Source organism: Anolis carolinensis, chromosome 1, assembly GCF_035594765.1.
Source record: "Anolis carolinensis isolate JA03-04 chromosome 1, rAnoCar3.1.pri, whole genome shotgun sequence".
NCBI classification, from domain to species: domain Eukaryota; kingdom Metazoa; phylum Chordata; class Lepidosauria; order Squamata; family Dactyloidae; genus Anolis; species Anolis carolinensis.
This window is the reverse complement of record NC_085841.1, coordinates 48,350,838-48,369,444: the sequence shown is the minus strand read 5'-3', so window position 1 is coordinate 48,369,444 and position 18,607 is coordinate 48,350,838. Positions and strand designations below refer to the sequence as shown.

Sequence of the window (18,607 nt, the reverse complement as noted above, 5' to 3'; positions counted from 1 at the left end):
TTATAAGGTGCATGTAATCTGGCATAGCAATGAAAACAGAAAGGAGAGTTGAGGTTAAGCCATAATGTGATTATTTCAGTTGTACTGATTTGACACAATTTACCCTCTGTCATCTGAGAATGAGATCTGCCATTTTGGTTCAGAGTCAGAGAGTCAGAAATAGGGTGTAACCAAAAGTCCAGTCATTGACAAAAATCAGTTCTGGATGCTCAGATGACTGTAATGCATGAGAAAAAGGACAAATGCACACAAAAGTTAGAAACTTGAGTACTTAGATTAAAAACAGATATTTAATCAAATACAGTTGGAGAATATGAAAAAAATATATAAATGTTAAACAGGTTCAGGATGTTTTTCCTCATGAGCAGATGGGACATGGGTGGAGGTTGAACGAAGTCCCTTGAGTCGGGCTTGTTCCCGGTTAGTCTTTATGGTTTGGTTTATGAGGTATTCACTCTCTTGTCCCACCTCTGCCAACCTTAGATCAAATTCGACCACGGTCGTGTTATCAGACATGCCTTCCAGCAGCTGCTTTCCTCCATCCTAGAATCAGGAGAAAAAAAACTAGGCTGAAGGGTAAGCACAAATACACATGTATGAGAATACACACCCACACAAAACCCTTCAGGTTTACATCAAAACACTTCCCACACTTGGTTGAGCGGCTTATAACTAATTCCTAAGGAAGGCTGGTGAAAGCAGTAAGAATGCTTACTTCTCTCAAGAGTGAATAAAAACAAAAACATGTATGTTATTCCTCCTGCAAAAACAAACTAACTAGAACACCAAGGATGATGTTACCTCTAACATGCAAATATCCCAAAGTGACCGAAAACCTTTTTACTTAAAAGTTACTACACTGGAGAGTTAGTACAAGGGACACATTATCTTTTGCTCAACCCACTGCTCCAAATGCTTTCTAGCAGAACATCTGTCCCCCTAGCAGAACATCTGTCACGGATACTTTGTGCTTTTTCTGCATTGCAGTGGTTGGACTACATGGCTCATGTGGTCTCTTCCAACTCTATTATTTTACGAAATGCATTTTTATTTATTAATTGCAATATCAAATAGATACTCTCAAATGCTGGATTTCACCTTTTCTAGGTGGACCATAATAAGATCCATAAGAGGATAGTTCAGAGGAGAAGTCATCCTTGAGGATGAATTGTGGAACTATTCCCACTCAAACAAAACAAAACAGAATCACATAGTGTTACTCAGAGATTAAGAAAACTCTTTTGCCATTCTGAAAACATAAAAAGGATAAGAAGAGCCCTATTAGAACAGATTGAAGACTACTCTAATTCAGCATTCATGGTTCACAAAGGCCAGACAGTTGCCTATTAAAATCCCACAAGCAGCACCTAAGGAAAGTGGTTTCCTTGTGAACACTTCATCAGTTATCCCTGGTTATCTAGTTAAAAGTACAAGTCTGGTCTTTATCCTGGCACCTTGTCATCTAAGTTAGGGATAGAGAATTTATACTGTTCTGGATGCTGGAAATAAGTCCCATTCTCCCTCATTGACTAAGCTGGCTGACCCAGATAGGAGTTGCTGGTTCCAGCATCATCTGATGGACTGTATGTTCCCCATCCTTTATTTAGACTGACCACACATTTGGCTGGCTTAATTGATTCCTCTCTTGATATCTGACTACTTTGGAGGCACTCACTCTTCCCATCAGAGCACCGATGAAGCCCTGGTCTGCTAGGGAGCTGTCAATTAATTTCTGCTGAAATTCAGAAGTGTTTGAAATTCCTAGAAGCCACACTGCAACATGCAAGGCAAGCAAATTTGTATACAGGCAGGAATAGTAGATAGATATGGCAGGTAGTTCTGAAGAATTTTGATATGCAAATTTAAACACACAAGAAATGATTAATTATTTCAACTGTTGATGCAGTAGGAACAGAATTAGTGTGGCAAAAATTGAACCTTAAAGAAGTTATCCAAAGCACTGAACCCATTTTGGGTGATGCACTTGTTATCAGATAGTTTTCAAACATATGTCAAATGTAGAAAGAGCCCTTGAGCCATGTTATGGGCTGACATATTTCTGTGCTGATACTCTGGTATGAGCATTCTTGCTGCACTCATAGTCTGATTATTTTAAATAAAGTAAATTAATCACTCAGATAACCTACACTGTAGTAAATCTAGACATTCAGAATACCTCTGTTAAAGTAAATTTATGTCGCTTCCAAAGGGCATAAATCTAAGGCACATCATTTATTTCTTTAAAACCCCCTTTAACTCACTTTCACAGAACTCACAGTCAATGGGAATCTGATACAACATATGTACATTCTGTTTTCTTATACATTTTGAAGTGGCAAGTGAGGTTATATATTCAACCAATCCCTTATGAGAATACTTCACCCACAAAGCCACTGTAGATTAAAATATTATTATTATTATTATTATTATTATTATTATTATTATTATTATTATTATTATTAATACCCTGCTTTCTCTCTCTACAAAAGAGACTCAAAGCGGCTTACAGCAAAACCAATGCAATACAATATAAAACCTAAAAAATACAAACATTAGAATAGAATATTGACAGTAATAAAAATACTTATAACCCTTAAAATAGATTAAAACCCTATTCATAGCTAAAACCACAGAACTCCCAAATGAATTTCTCTTATGCACTAGCCTTTTAAAGAGCTTTTTGCTATCTTTCCTACAAGCACCTATAGAAAGTATGCCACCGCTTGCATAAAATATGCTTTTTAGGAAAGGGGTATTCACTAATGAAAGCTAAAGATTGTATTACCGTGTTTCCCCGAAAATATGACAGTGTCTTATATTAATTTTTGCTCCCAAAGATGTGCTAGGTCTTATTTTCAGGGGATGTCTTACTTTTCCATGAAGAATAATTCACATTTATTGTTGAACAAAAAAAATGAACATATATTATATATTAAACAGTAGTTGTCATCACAAACCAACATAACCAGACAAACTGTGAATCCTATCAAGAATTTCCTGTTACTACCATTATTTCCATGTACAACTGGTATATGCATTTACCAATTCTGCATGCTCTGGTGTTCTGTTTGGCAGGTGCCGGGCAAGCTTCCAAACAAAAACTTTGCTAGGTCTTACTTTTGGGGGAGGCCTTATATTTAGTAATTCAGCAAAACCTCTACTAGGTCTTATTTTCCAAGGATGTCTTATTTTCGGGGAAACAGGGTATCTACTCTATTTCTTCCATTTATTGCATGTGTAAACTAGACTGTGTAGCCAACAATTCATCACAGGGCAATAAGCTACTCTCTCAGCTTTAGCCCAACCTAGTTGGGCCTACTTTGCAAAGTGTAAAGTTTTTAAAGTTTTGCATACACACACACACATATATATACACATACATACACACACACACATATACTATATAAGGCTTTGACTTTTCTTTGCGTGCTGTAAATATTACATTTTAAGTGTGGATTAAGCCCAGATTTTAAGAAAAAGATTGCATACTATCCCAATGTGGTTGCAGGAAAGGTTGATGTGTGTCAGTGTTACGTTCTGGGCCAGGACTTGAGAGAAAAGTGTGGCTGTTGGCTCCGACAACTCATTGCCACCCAAGTGAAGAGTTGTTAGTGCGCTATTAACCAGGAGGGCATTGCAGATGGCTTGCCCGCCTTCATCCTCGATGCTGTTCAGGCGCATATTTAAGGATGTCAAGGTGGAATTCTTGGACAGGGCATGAGCAATAGCCTGGGCTCCTTGGGCCCGGATCCTGTTGTCACAAAGGTTCAGGGTTATCAGGTTGCTGCAGTTCATTAGCTTGCCAATGGCTCGTGCTCCACGGTCTGCAATCAGGTTGTGGGACAAATCTAGCTCTATTAACGTGGGATGATCTAATAGATGTTTGATCAGTAGCCGGCCTTTCTCATCATCCACTTTACTACGGGTCAGTTTCAACACCTGCAATAGAAAAAATTAAATCACACACTTTAATAAGTTTTTTCTAAATCTGATTGTGCTTTTTCATCTCACATTCCTAGGGAATCCCTCATTTTTTCACTGAAGCTAGAGGATGTGGGCATTTGAGGAAGATATGAAAGTTTTGAAAAATTTCATGTAAGAATTAAATCTTTCTTTTTTAAAATTTCCAAAACTCCCTGAACTGCTTCTATAAGAAGCGATTTGAAAGCTCTTGATATTTAGGCATTTGTTCTGCTGTTAGCTACCTAAGTTTCCCAGAAATAGACAGATTTTCAAGAAAGAGTTCCATATTGCCTCAAAGCAGGCTCAAGGCTTTTTCTGGTACCAACTGGCTGCTAAAGGGATGATGATTTATCAGAGCAGATCTTCCATATAACAGTTCTATCATTGAACTAGCTTAGGGCTTTTGTGCTTCCCAAACTCATTTGTCAGTGCAGAAACACAAGGTCAAGTTGTCTGTTCAATACTACTTTTTTGCAATAGCAGCAAGTCTCTGCTGTTTGTAGAAACTCTTATTTAACATGTTTAGCTACAGACATCCTGAATATGTATATTTGAAATAGATATTCAGTGAGAAACAGTCTGAAAACAACCTCAAAGGTGTAGTACTGTATTAAATATAGAAATAAACTAGAGAATTCACGGGGCATCCATAACTGGAGCATATTTCATTTATTTTTCCTTTCATAAGGTGCTAGGTGGGCTCTTAATAGAAGAGGCAGGAATACTGAACTCTTGCCTGTGCTATATTTCTTATCTTGGGTTGCAGCTAGGGCAACTGTAAATATTTGTTTATTTCTTTATAAGTTGTACAGAAATAAGACTAAGGCAAAAGGTTAAATCAGGGCTTTTCACCTAAACCTTTTCGAGTTAAATAATCAACATTTGATTCTGGCTTGTGAAGTAAATGGCTTTATAATTGTGTTTAATGTCAGACCTCTTTATTGTGAGATCGCTAGATTTTACAGTTATAAACAACAATTAAACTCTCAAATAAGAATGCTTCAGATTGCCAAATAAATATGCTTTAAAAATGGTTCTCTGGGAATAAAGTACTAATTCTAAGTCATGCATCAGGTTATACAAAGTTTTGCCTTTAATGCAAGACTTGTTAATATGACCTTTAGTAATTGTTATTTTGTGCTTAGGATTCTAAAATGTTATAAAATTATTTGGAAATGTTACTTTCAGAGTTAGACACTTCTTCAGAGCATTTGCCAGTGAGCTGCAGTCCCGATAAGTGAACTCAAATAGGTTCCATTCAAAATTCATGCCACAATCTTTAACACCATAGGACAGGTGAAGTTCCTCTAAGTGACAGAGAGCTGGAATAAGCAAGCTCATATCAAAATGGTCCATTGAAGGTTCATCTATTTCAGCATCACTTTCAGTATCAGACGCTTCTTCATCTTCCTTCTGATCCAATTTCACTGGCGGAAGAAATTGATCAATCTCCAGTCTCCTCACATATTCTTTGCAAAGTGGGATGATATCCAGGACTTGGTCAGGGCTTGTGGTATCTGGGATATAATACTTCAGAATGTTCTCTAGGTGACGTTCAAAAAACATCTGTTTCCAGCTGTTTCCATAATGGGACACATCACAAACTGTCCATCTCTCTGTGCAGCACCGTTTCCAATAGCCTTCATCACTAATCAGGTTGGCAGTAATAGTGAGAGGAAGACTGGTAGAGACTTTCTCCAGTACCTTTTTTTGGTGTTCAGGAAGGAGGCAATCCAAAATAGGATTCTCTAATTGAAAAGAAGACACCACAAGAAAACAGGGAGCTTGGTAAAATTTGGTGTTCATTTTCTCTCTTATATATTCCAAGAAGAAAAATTCATTCAGAATGTTACACAACATATCTATATTTTGTTTTACACTAATTTAATATTGCTTCCACCAAAGAATCCTGGTCATATTAGCTTGTTTGGAATGACAGGAATTTTCTAGCCACCACTCCTTCTGCCCCAGGATTCATTGAGAAGAGTATATGACAGTTCACTCTATAGTATCAAATTAGAAAGAATTCAAATCTATTTATTAAAACACGGCATGAACTGGTTTGCTAACAACAGCAGGAATGATTTGCCTCGTGGGTAAAACTGCCAAATATTTTCAAGTTTAAAATCAGTTCATAAATTCCAACTTCTGCCTAAATACTTAGCAAACTTTGATTTTCTGCAAGGAGTCCCCACTTACTTTCAAAGTTGTTGATTATGTGCTGGATACAGAGTTCTGTAAGAAGTGGCACTATGGCTAGATTCCACTCAGGATCCTCTGCAATAAGCCGCCGCATTCGCCGGGGATTTGCTGCAGGGTTCATTATAGTCATACGACTTGGAGGGGCAACACCTTTGGGTTCTCCAACAGCTGGCTCCTGCATCTTGGAATATGATGGTGTTGACTTTCTTTCTCTTAATTAGAATTAGAATGAATGTTCTGCCCAAGTTGGATAATTACTACAAATCAGCTGCCACTCCTATTAGAAGAAAATTTTAATCAGAATAATCGGAAATTAGTGTCTGCTTCTGGTACTAATAAAATGTTGGAAAGCATTACACTACTGTAGTGTTAGGGAAGATGATCTGATAACTGCATTTGCTTAAACTGTTGATATGGCAATGTCAATAGCTAGCACCAGTATACATAACATTATGTAAAGCCATTATACCTTACTGGATCAATTTCTGGACATATAACAATACTTCTTTTGGTATGCCTTCAAGTTGTTTCCAATTTACAATGATCATCCTAAGCAAACCTATCATGGGATTTTCTAGGCATGATTTATTCAAAGTGGGTTTGCCATTCATCTGAGATTGAGAGAATGTGATTCATGTTTAGCTTGTGTCAAGCTGCATTAATTCTGCAGTATAGAGGCAATCATAGTCTCACTCCATTCTGCTTTGTTCAGACTTTACCTGGAAAACTGTGCCCATTTTGGACACCATAGTTCAGAAAGGATATTGACAAGCTGGGATGTGTCCAGAGAAGAATGAGCAAGAACACCAAAGGTCTGGAAGCCAAATATTAAGAGGAACAACTGAGGGAGGTGGGTATGTTTAATTTGGAGAAAAGAAGAGTAAGTGATAACATGATAGCTACGATTAAATACATGAAAATATGTCATATCGTAGATGGAAAAAAATTGTTTTCTGCCGCTCCACAGACTAGAATCTGAACCAATGGATTCATATTATAGAAAAATATATTCTATCTAAACATTAGGAAGAGCTGTTTGACAATGAAATACACTGCTTTGTAGGGTGGCTGACTCTCCTTAATTGCAGGTCTTTACACAGAGGTTGAATGTGCATCTATTAGGAGTCCTTTAGTTGTGTCTTTCTGCATGTTGGGAATTGGACCTCACCGCCTCTTCCAATACTCAGATTCTATTATGCTTTGGATCTTTCATTTTATAATTTGATCCTTTTGAGCATAGCTCTGTATACCAGAAAACCTCATTAAATGTGTTTAAGATACAGTATATTTGGATATACAGTAGAGTCTCACTTATCCAAGCTAAACGGGCCGACAGAAGCTTGGATAAGCGAATATCTTGGATAATAAGGAGGGATTAAGGAAACGCCTATTAAACATCAAATTAGGTTATGATTTTACAAATTAAGCACCAAAACATCATGTTATACAACAAATTTGACAGAAAAAGTAGTTCAGTATGCAGTAATATTATGTTGTAATTACTGTATTTACGAATTTAGCACCAAAATATCACGATATATTGAAAACATTGACTACAAAAATGGCTTGGATAATCCAGAAGCTTGGATAAGCGAGGCTTGGATAAGTGAGACTCTATTGTAGTTCTGCAGTCTGGTAAACTGAATGATAAGTCATGTCTTTCCTCTTATTGCATAGCCCAGGTTGATACAGTGTGTAAACTGAGATTGAGTTACAGTGTTCCCACACTTATCGCAGAGGTTATGTTCCAGAACCACCCGCGAAAAGTGAAAATCTGTGAAGTAGGGACGCTATATAGGGATGCTCCTGCCACTGCCACTGCCTTGTGAGGCAAAAACAAAGCTGCTTCAGCCTCCTTTTCTCTCCCTTCTGCTTCTCCTTCCTTCCTTAGGCTTCTCCTTAGGGAGGAAGTAGAAAGAAGGATTTATAATATTATTTTATAATTATAATATTATTTTAGTGTTTATAAAAAATACCACAAAACAGTGAGTCCAAGAAAAGTGAACCGCAAAGTAGTGAGGGAACACTGTACCTCCTAGTCTCTGACAAAATGTTCATCATCACAAGAGTTACAAAAAAAACCTTCAGCAAAGAAGCTTGTAGTCATGTGGAAACCAGTGCCATAATTTTGCACACTTCCACAGAATAGCACTTTGATCCCACACAGTTTGTCTTCTTACAAAGACGGTAGCAGGTGCTTATATTTGAGATCAAGCTCATTATTTCCTTCTTCTTCATGAGGCTGCTCAATTTTGCTTTTCTAGCACATATAAGCAGCAGCAGCCCTTGGTGTGTTAAAGGCCTGATGTCTTTCAAATCTTTCTAACAGGCTGTTAGAAAGATGTAGGCTTTGGTAATCCCTCTAGTCCTCAAACTGTCTGGAATAGCACTGATAAAATGGCCTGCTACATTGCAAGAGCTGAAATCTACAAAATGCTAAGAAGAACTCTAGAAGCAAAGATTAATGATTCATGTTGCACTGCAGATAATATGGTTGCAAAGGCTTCCTTGACTATATTCAAGGTGAGCAGCAGGTGCTAGAGAAAGCAATGAGCTGATATAGCGGCAGGGAACTGGAAATGTAGGGAGAGACCAGAGCAAATGGGTAATGTAGTCTTTGCAGAAATGATGAGACAAAGGATGCCTGAGGGCCAAATGATACAAGATATCATACTAGCTAATCCTTTGTATCGTTAGTAACTGTAGAGCAAATAGAGCAAATACATTACAACAATATACTGTAAAAGTTATTGACGCCAAAAGCCACATTAAAGAATCCCTCAAACAAAACATTACAGGAAGTCTCTTAACTATAGTTTTTCCCCTTCTACAATTCCTGAACCTCCCTCCCATCATCACACTCAGCCACCGTGGCTCTTTAATCAGAAATCCTTGATGCTCCCACAAATATGGCTGCTGTAACCAGTAACAACACTTACCACTATATTGTCATTCTCATCAATCCCAGAAGATGGATGGCAGGAAAGCGGTAATTGTAAGAAAAAGCACTAGTTATCAAGAACCACTAATATTATTTAAAAATCTGCAATTTCCCAACAGCTCAAATGGGGGATAATGCGTATAAACTCTATGCAGTTGCAGTTTCTGAGAGTCAAGAATGCTGACTTTATTTTTGTAAAGCAAAATGAATGTAATAATTTATATGATTAACAATGAGCAGAGTTACTATGGCCATTTTCAGCACAAACAATAAAACTGATTGAATTATATAAACTGTAATTGTGTGTTTTTTCTTAAACAAGTGACTTTACACTTAGGAAAAGAAACTTCCCTTCATGATCAACCAAGTATGGGTCTACTGTCAGAAGGGAGACTTTAAACAAGAGATCACAGTACTAGTACTTGGTCAGTTATGAAGGAATTACACAGTGTAAAGATATATCATTGCATACAGTTACGATTGTCCAGACCATCTTTCTGATTTCTTTCATGATTGTGAAAGAAAAGTTAAAGGGACAAAAATCAACTCATTTGAAATGTGTTGCTGGAGGAAAGTTCCATGGTTACCATGGATTACCAAAACAACAAATAATGGACCTGAGAGCAAATCAAGTTTGAATTCTACCTAGAAGTCAAGACGATTAAATTGAGATTGTCATACTTTGGATATATCATGGGACAATATAACTCACTAGCAAGGATAATAATGCTTGGCAAGCAGTCGGAAAAGAGGAAGGCCATATTACAGGTGTATAGCATGAAGAAGGAAGCCACAGCCATGAGTCTCAAGACCTGAGAAATGCTGCTGATAGTACAGTGACTTGGAGATTTCTCATTCACAGGGTTGCAATTCACTGGTGTCAAAGGCAATTAATAACAATCCCTTATACTCACATCATCTATAGTAGCTTAGGGAGGAGGCTCTTGACATACTCCAAGAAATCTCTTTAAATAGCAAAAACAGTTCATCCATGGACAGATGTCTCACCTTTGTTTCTGTCTGTTTTTCTGGGAAGTACTCCAGAAGTACCTCTGAATTTTAGGGTAACCTCTAAGAAGCACGATAGACCACTTTCAAAAAGGAAGATATGTATTTATGTGGGCACGTTTATACCTAATTTAAATAGTACTGGTTTCCTCCACAATTCCAACAGAACACTAGCAGTGGTGACCAAACATCAAGCTCTAGAAATCCAGACATCACTACAAACATCAAAGAAGTCCTATATTTCTGCTTGTAATTGTTACACACACGTGCTCATTGCTCCACAGTTTCTCCATGATCTTCCATCCAATAATAAACCCTAGTACTCTTGTTGTGACCAGAACAAATATTTAAGATGATTTACAGCTCAAACTTAATCCACAAATGTGTTGATACAGATAGTATTGCACATATGCTTGTGCTAATCCTCATAGAAAAAGCAATCAATAGTATTACAATTTGTGCCTTGCCACCAGATCCAAGAAGTGTACAGTGTTCCCTCACTTATCGCAGGGGTTACATTCCAGGACCACCTGCAATAAGTGAAAATCCACGAAGTAGGAACACTATATTTATTTTAATATTTATACCTTATATTTAGTAGTTAGGTGGCCTTTCTCTCCTTCGCAAGCCCGTTTTGCACTGTAGTTGTTTTAGTTTGGTGAGGCAGGCAGAAATTTGGCAGAGAAGGCTGTAAACCTGCAACTCCAGGCCAGTAAAACCTTCCCGGAAGAGGAGGCGGGGCGAGAGCACATGTGCAAAAGGCAGGCGCCGCCATGGCCTGGTCCTCCGTGAGTTGCTTTGTGTTGTTTAATTGGTTAGTTTGATAGATCTCACTTTTGATTGGATAGCATTAAGGCCAAGGCATTCTGAGAGTGCTTGGACGACAAAAAAACCTGCGAAACAGCAAGGGAGCGAAAAGCAAACCGCGAAGTAGTGAGGGAACACTGTATATGGAAATGGGGAAATGCAGCAAAAAAAGACCCACAGGGTAGCACCCTACAAATGTTTGCTGCAAAGAAATTCCATAATGAACACAGGGGGGCTAATTGCAAACTCTTCTACAGGTTTATCAAGAAGCATCAGTTTAATATCCATGTGTTTTTATATCTATGTTAGAAAGATTCTCTTTGGTCAGACACAAGAAACAACATCAAAATGGCAGCTGAAAAGCTAAAAGGCCGAATTGGAAACAGAAATATGCCGTGCATAATTCAATTCATTTGAATGAATGATTTTAGAACATTAAGTGTCTTAGTACACCATTCCTTGATAACTACTGCTTTCCACTTGTGATACTCTCTTGCCTATATTATGGAAATTAATTTGTGATTAGCTCCTCTGTAGTACTTTGGTGTAAGCAATTGAACTTTATGATCCATTCCAGCCTTGGAATTTTATGGCTCTAAAAATAAATTGCAGTAACAAAAGCAGAGTCAGCCATCCATAATGAAGAACAAAATAACTTCCAAGAGAGGACCTGCCTTAATCTGGAATATATGAGACTGATGGCTACTATATCTTCTTTCCTCTATGCTGCATATAAAAACGTATCTCCTCTTATGAGCCATCTAGAACTCTAAGATCATCCGGAGAGGCCCTGCTCTCGGTCCCACCTGCCTCGCAAGCGCAGCTGGTGGGAACGAGGGACAGGGCTTTCTTGATAGTGGCTCCCCGGCTGTGGAACACCCTCCCTACCAACATCCGATAAGCCCCAACTCTTTTGGGCTTTAGAAAAGCTTTAAAGACATGGCTGTGTGCCCAAGCATTCAATGAATAAACATTTGAGTCGACATGGTCTGAATCAAGGTTTACGCACGAGGTTCCGGATGAATGGATTCAATTACATAGATGTTTTTAAATTTTATAATGTGTTTTAATAATGTTATTACTGATTTGTATGTATTGTTTTGCATATGATTATGTTTTGGGCATTAAATTTTTGCCGACCTTTGTAAGCCGCCTTGAGTCCCCTCGGGTGAGAAAAGCGGGGTAAAAATGCTGTAAATAAATAAATGTGTACAAGGATTTAAAAGACTTGAGAAGAGACCTGAGTAGCCCGTGTATGCCTGTGCCACAACAGAAGGAGATTTTAATTGCTATGGCAAAAAAGGGCTCCACAGCTTTACAAACCAGTTTGGTAAAATACATTTGAGAATTCCTATTATAAATGGGGCTGTTTAATCTCTGCTTTCTAGACAAACTGCTGTGTATTCATTGGATCAATATAATTCATAATGTTTTTATGCATAAGGGTGTCCTGTGGCCAATTTTGACGGTTTATATCAGGGGTCCCCAAACTAAGGCCCGGGGGCCGGATGCGGCCCACCAAGGTCATTTACCTGGCCCCCGCCTTCAATTTTATAATATAATATTTTTATATCAGTTTTAATAATATAATATATTGTATATACATGTAATATTGATAATAATATTATGTTATACAATATACTAATAATACTACCAAAGAATAATATTAATTATATGTTATACATTACATATAATATTACAGTATAGTGGTATAGTTCAATATAGTAATATATAATGCTAATATTGTGTTATGCTAATAATATAATATATTGTATGTACATACAGCTGCTCTGAGTCCCCTTCGGGGTGAGAAGGGTGGGATATAAATGTAGTAAATAAATGTAGTAAATGAATAAATAAATAATTTTGGACTTAGGCTCGCCCAAAGTCTGAAATGACTTGAAGACACACAACAACAATCCTAATTAACCTATCTCATTGGCCAGAAGCAGGCCCACACTTCCTATTGAAATCCTGATAGGTTTATGTTGATTAAAATTATCTTCATTAATATTGTATTGTTCTTTCATTGTTATTGTTGTTGTTTTGCACTACAAATAAGATATGTGCAGTGTGCATAGGAATTGTTCGTTTTTTTCCCCCCAAATGATAATTCGGCCCCTCAACAGTCTGAAGGATTGTGGACCGGCCCTCTGCTTTAAAAGTTTGAGGACCCCTGGTTTATATCTTTTAAAATTATTATTATTATTATTATTATTATTATTATTATTATTATTATTATTAACAATCTTTCATGATTACCATGCATTGCCAGGTGTTTCTAGAGTAGAAGTTACTTCAGAATGTTTATGATCTAAAAATACACAGCATATGAGAGAATAGCAGTACGTTTAGACATATATGGTAAACCTAGACAGGCTGCTAAATGTGTTTTTACAAAGCATGCATCTTTCACTTTGTCCTGAATGAGCATTCAATGTAACAGAACAAGATTGCTATGGTGTGAGAACTATTCCACAATGTGTTCGAATCAAATCCAAGATCAAAACCCTGGGGAGTTATAAGGTGCCAAGTTTTGCAGTGAGTCATTTATCACATTGAATCAATTCACAGAACCTCTTGATGTGGTAATCACACATCGCCACTGGAACAGTATTTTTCACTTTACTTATTCTGTCAGAACAGAATATGAACTCTTTCTACTGTGTTGAGTTCACACTTTTTATGTATCTTTTTGGTGAACAGACAACTGCCTAGTAAGTTATAATTTCCCACACTGAGTATACAATCAACTATAAGCAGTCCCCCAGTTACAAGCATCTGACTTATAAATGATTTATAGTTAAGAATGAGGGCGAGACAACAGGAAGTGAGAGAAATCTACCCCTCGGAAGGGAAATCTACTCCTGGAAGAGTTATGGGGAAAAGGTGTTTTAACTGAAGTTTTATCACCAAAACTTGTTTCCACAACAAGCCATTTTTTTTCAAAATCCAATCATCACAGGGACAGAAAGTGAGGTGAAATCTTATGAATAGGGGCACTGACAGCAAAACAAACACTAAGGAGTGTCAACCCTTCCCTAAGCTATCTAAAGCGCTAGCTCTCTCCCTCCCTCCATCTCTCTCTCTCCGTCTCTCTGCCTCGAGTTACACTTAAAATATTTACCTGTTCCAACTTAAATACAAATTCAACTTAGGAATAACATACATAACCTATTTTGTTCATAACTTGGGGATTGCCTGTATAGAGCCCTGCCAAGGTGTGAGAAGCTCATCACACTTGTTTTCTTTTTAGTTTAGATTCAGGTATGAAAGTGAAATACATTTTTCATTTTATTCTCATCAGAAAGACAATAAAGGTAACCAAATAGCTTCCTGCCCACTGCAGTGTATTATTATTTGATAAATGGGCTTCTATATTCACTTATCACTGTAGTAAAATGATCACGTTGCTTCTGGGTACACGTTTCAATGTGTCTTGCTCCATATTTTGCTCTACTATTTATGACACACACATACTGCTTCCTCCAAGTATCCTGATTTTCCCAATGACCTTCTGGCTCATATCTGGGCACATACAGCTGGTGTAGTGGTTTGGTGAACCAGGATTCTGGTAGACCATGGGTCAAATCCTTATTTAGCCATGGAATCCCACTGGGTATTCTTGGGCAAGTCTCACTATCTCATCCTCAGGAGAAGGCAACAGCAATCCCACCAAACAAATTTTGCCAAGGAATCTCTGTAATAAGTTTTCCCTAGAGTTGCTATAAGTCAGAACTTACTATGTTGTGTGTAAGTAGTATTGACCAATTATTTTTAAATATGACCACAGCATCTTCAAGCCCTTTCTCTAGCAGAGGCTTGGGCCTGTTCCTGATAATCTGGTGCTAGTAATATAGGTCATTAAAATGAACACTGCATGAAGTCATAACTGCTCTAGTCAATCAAAAAGAAGAGTAGGGCACATACAGTTTCCTATGCATTAAATAACACATTGAAATGCTGTTAGGAGAGTGAGAAAATGATAATATATTCCACCCACTTCATGCCCCACTCATCTACACTGAAAAGCTAGTGTTAGAAAAAACTCAGTGCCAAAAAATGTGACCGATTCCCCAATTTAAATTTTTCCCACATACAGTATTTGCAAATGGGCCAGATAATGAATCCTAAAACTAGAAAAGAAAAAAGCATTGTATTTTTTCCATTTGTGTCAGGACATACTCCAAAAACATTTAGCTCATTGGCTTCATTTGTAAGCTGCTTTTTTAATATTCAAAACTTTAGTTCAACTGTCTTGCTTTCAGAAATCTGCTGATAAGAAAAGCACTACATATTGGATATCCTTTATCAGAAATGCTTGGGACCAGAAGTGTTTTGGGTTTTGGAATACCTGAATGTACATAATGAGGTATCTTGAAGATGGGACCAACATCTTATCAGAAAATTCATCTATGTTTCATGCACACCTTATACACATAGCCTCATGGTAATTTTGATGCAATATATATTTAAAATAATGTGCACAAAGCAAAGTCTGGACAGTGAACCATTAGAAAGCGAAGAAAGGTGTCACTACCTTAGCCACCCATGTGGACAATTTTGGAGTACTGCAGATAATGTGTGCTCAAATTGTATTGCTTTCATATGCCTTAGGCCCCATCTACAATGTCTTATAATGCAGCTTGAAATTGCATTATAGAATCTGTATAGACGCATATAATGCAGTCCAATGCAATTAAACCGTATTATATGTTGGAGATAGCAACCTTCTCAAGCTTCCTCTATGTAATGTTTGTTGTATAATGTGTCGGTTTATTTCCTGAAATGTATGCCTTTTTTGTTTGCAGATGACAGTCAGTTGAGGCTTGAGTCTGTAAGAGTACAGAAGCTAGAGGCTAGAAGTCAGTTGAGGCTTGATTCCCTTGGAAGTAGACTGTTATTAAAGAGAGCTGTACAAAGCAATATGAAGAGACTGTTAAAGATTATAAATTAAAGATACAAACTGAAACACTTTGAAAGTTAACCTGACAAGAAATGTACCTGTATATTTAAATACATGAAGTTGTGAGTAAAACAAACAGGTTAGGCATGTTTAGCCTGCAGAAGAGAAGGCTGAGAGGAGACATGATAGCCAAGTATAAATAAGTGAGGGGAAGTCATAGGGAGGAGGGAGAAAGCTTGTTTTCTGCTGCCCAGGAAACTACGACGCAGAACAATGGCTTCAAACTACAGGAAAGGAGATTTCACCTGAAAATTAGGAAGAACTTCCTAACTGTGAGAGCTGTTCAGCAGTGGAACTCTGTGTCCCGGAGTATGGTGGAGGCTCCTTCTTTGGTGGTTTTTAAGCAGAGGCTGGATGGCTATCAGTCGGGGATGCTTTGAATATGATTTTCTTGCTTCTTGGCAGGGGTTGGATTGGATGGCCCATGAGGTCTCTTCCAACTCTATGATTCTATGTTGTTTTGTTGTTTAATCGTTCAGTCGCTTCCGACTCTTCGTGACCTCATGGACCAGCCCACCCTTACTCTTAGTTGGCCCCTCTTTTTACTTCCATTTTCCCCAGCATCATTATCTTCTCCAAGCTTTCCTGTCTTCTTATTATGTGGCCAAAGTACTTCATCTTTGCCTCCAATATCCTTCCCTCCAGTGAGCAGTCGGGCATTATTTCCTGGAGTATGGACTGGTTGGATCTTCTTGCGGTCCAAGGCACTCTCAGAATCTTCCTTCAACACCACAATTTAAATGCGTCTATTCTTCGCTCAGCATTCTTTATGGTCCAGCTCTCGCATTCATAGGTTACTACGGGGAATACCACTGCTCTAACTATGGAGGTCTTTGTTGCCAGTATGATGTCTCTACTCTTCAATATTTAATCGAGATTGGTCATTGCTCTCCTACCAAGAAGTAAATGTCTTCTGATTTCCTGGCTGCAGTCTGCGTCTGCAGTAATCTTTGCACCTAGAAATATAAAGTCTGTCACTACCTCCACGTTTTCTCCCTGTAATTGCCAGTTATCAATCTGTCTGGTTGCCATAATCTTGGTTTTTTTTAATGTTTAACTGCAGCCCAGCTTTTGCACTTTCTTCTTTCACCTTGGTGATAAGGCTCCTCAGCTCCTCCTCTCTTTCAGCCATCAATGCGATATCATATGTATATCTGAGGTTGTTAATGTTTCTTCCAGCAATTTTAACTCCAGCCAGGGATTCATCAAGCCCCACATGTCACATGATATGTTCTGCATACAAGTTGAATAGGTAAGGAGAGAGTATACAGCCCTGCAGTACTCTTTTCCAAATCTTGAACCAGTCTGTTGTTCTGTGGTCTGTTCTTACTGTTGCTACTTGGTCATTATACAGATTCCTCAGGAGACAGAAAAGGCGACTTCATATCCCCATACCATCAAGAACTTGCCACAATTTATTATGATCCACACAATCAAAGGCTTTAGAATAGTCAAGAAAATAGATGTTTTTCTGGAACTCCCTACTTTCCTCCATTATCCAGCGGACATTGGCAATTTGGTCTCTCTGCCTTTTCTAAACCCAGCTTGTACATCTGGTAACTCTCACTCCCTGTATTGCTGAAGTCTACCTTGCAGGATCTTGAGCATTTCCTTACTGGCATGTGAAATAAGTGCCACTGTACAAAGGTTTGAGCATTATTTAGTGTTTTCCTTTTTTGGTTTTTTGATCCTTATATGATTCTACTTATATAAACTTATGATTCTATGTTATTTTGAAAAAGCCTACTCGAATCTTTGTCTGCTAAAAGCATAAAATAGAAACAAAATATCTATGTGCCCAATGATCTTTCATTACCTAATAGACTAAGGAACACTTCTGAAACGCTACCCTATAGGTTATGATCCTAACAGGGCATAATCCATCAGCCCAACATTATATGTGCCTTCTCTACGTATACAGTATGCTGCAGTTTCAAACTGTAGATAGGGCCTAAGAATGAATATAACCATATCTTCTTTCACATCAGTTTTCAAGTGTGTAGTAATATAGAGAAACAAACACAATCTTAGTAGCATACTCACATACATTTTCCATTAAAAGAGAGTGTACTAATATACAATTCAGAAGCTGCATCAATGCATATAAATCATAACTGAAATATAGAGATGAATGTCATCTTTCTTAACAACTTTTACTGATTTTTTAAAAAGAAATCTGAAGGGTTTAAGGGTAGATGGGGTCCTCAACAAGAAAAGTTTCCAAACTATACAGAAATAAGTCAGAAAAAAATCACAGCGTCTGGAACAGGTATCAGCAAACGTGGGCCCTCCAGGTGTTTTGGACTCCCACAGTTCCTAACAGCCTCAGGCCCCTTCCTTTCCCTCCACTCTTTCCCTTTTAGGGATCCAAAGGCTCCACATTTCAGTGGCCTGAAAGTCCCAGGCCCTCTCTTTCCCGGTTCCCCCAGAAGCGGGCCCCGCCTCAGGTTTTTCATTAGCCCACCTGGAAGTCTAGGCCGCAGAACCGTCCGTTGCTAAGGAAACGAGAAGCGTTGCCAAGCGGGGCTTCGCAGCGTAGACCACACCCCTTAGAGGCACGAGCCGAGGCCGAAGTCCAATCAGGAGACGGGAGGGCGTAAAGAACCGCCTGGGGGCGGAACTTAAGGCCAGGTGTGTGTGATATTTTGGAAGCAGGAGTTTCTGGATGAGATGAAACCAAGCCCCGCCCCTGGGCGGTTCCTTTTCCCTTGAGAGCGCCT

The 18,607-nt window shown here is 38.2% G+C and overlaps 1 protein-coding gene across 2 annotated transcripts; it reads right to left on the bottom strand.

The window, feature by feature from the left end:
• Window positions 1-271: 271 nt before the first annotated feature.
• tcte1 (t-complex-associated-testis-expressed 1) lies at window positions 272-18,562 on the bottom strand. Of its 2 annotated transcripts, none has more exons than XM_003215912.4 (5): window positions 18,352-18,562; window positions 6,163-6,442; window positions 5,146-5,711; window positions 3,490-3,939; window positions 272-543 (listed from the first exon to the last, which is right to left on the bottom strand). In XM_003215912.4, the coding sequence occupies exons 2-5, from the start codon at window positions 6,344-6,346 to the stop codon at window positions 334-336; spliced, it is 1,410 nt and encodes a 469-aa protein (XP_003215960.1). In that variant the 5' UTR covers window positions 6,347-6,442; window positions 18,352-18,562; the 3' UTR covers window positions 272-333. The 2 variants fall into 2 exon arrangements, with proteins under 2 accessions (XP_003215960.1, XP_062829844.1); XM_062973774.1 differs by lacking the exon at window positions 18,352-18,562 and adding an exon at window positions 9,105-10,630.
• Between the last annotated feature and the right edge of the window lie 45 nt (window positions 18,563-18,607).

Bases quoted from the DNA above. Each gene is read 5' to 3' on its own strand.
- tcte1 (XM_003215912.4), bottom strand. From the start codon at position 6,346: ATGCAGGAGCCAGCTGTTGGAGAACCCAAAGGTGTTGCCCCTCCAAGT. The intron at 5,712-6,162 runs GTAAGTGGGGAC...CTTTTCAATTAG, and splicing joins CATAATCAACAACTTTGAAA to AGAATCCTATTTTGGATTGC. The intron at 544-3,489 runs GTATGCAATCTT...TCCTGATTCTAG, and splicing joins CCTGCAACCACATTGGGATA to GATGGAGGAAAGCAGCTGCT.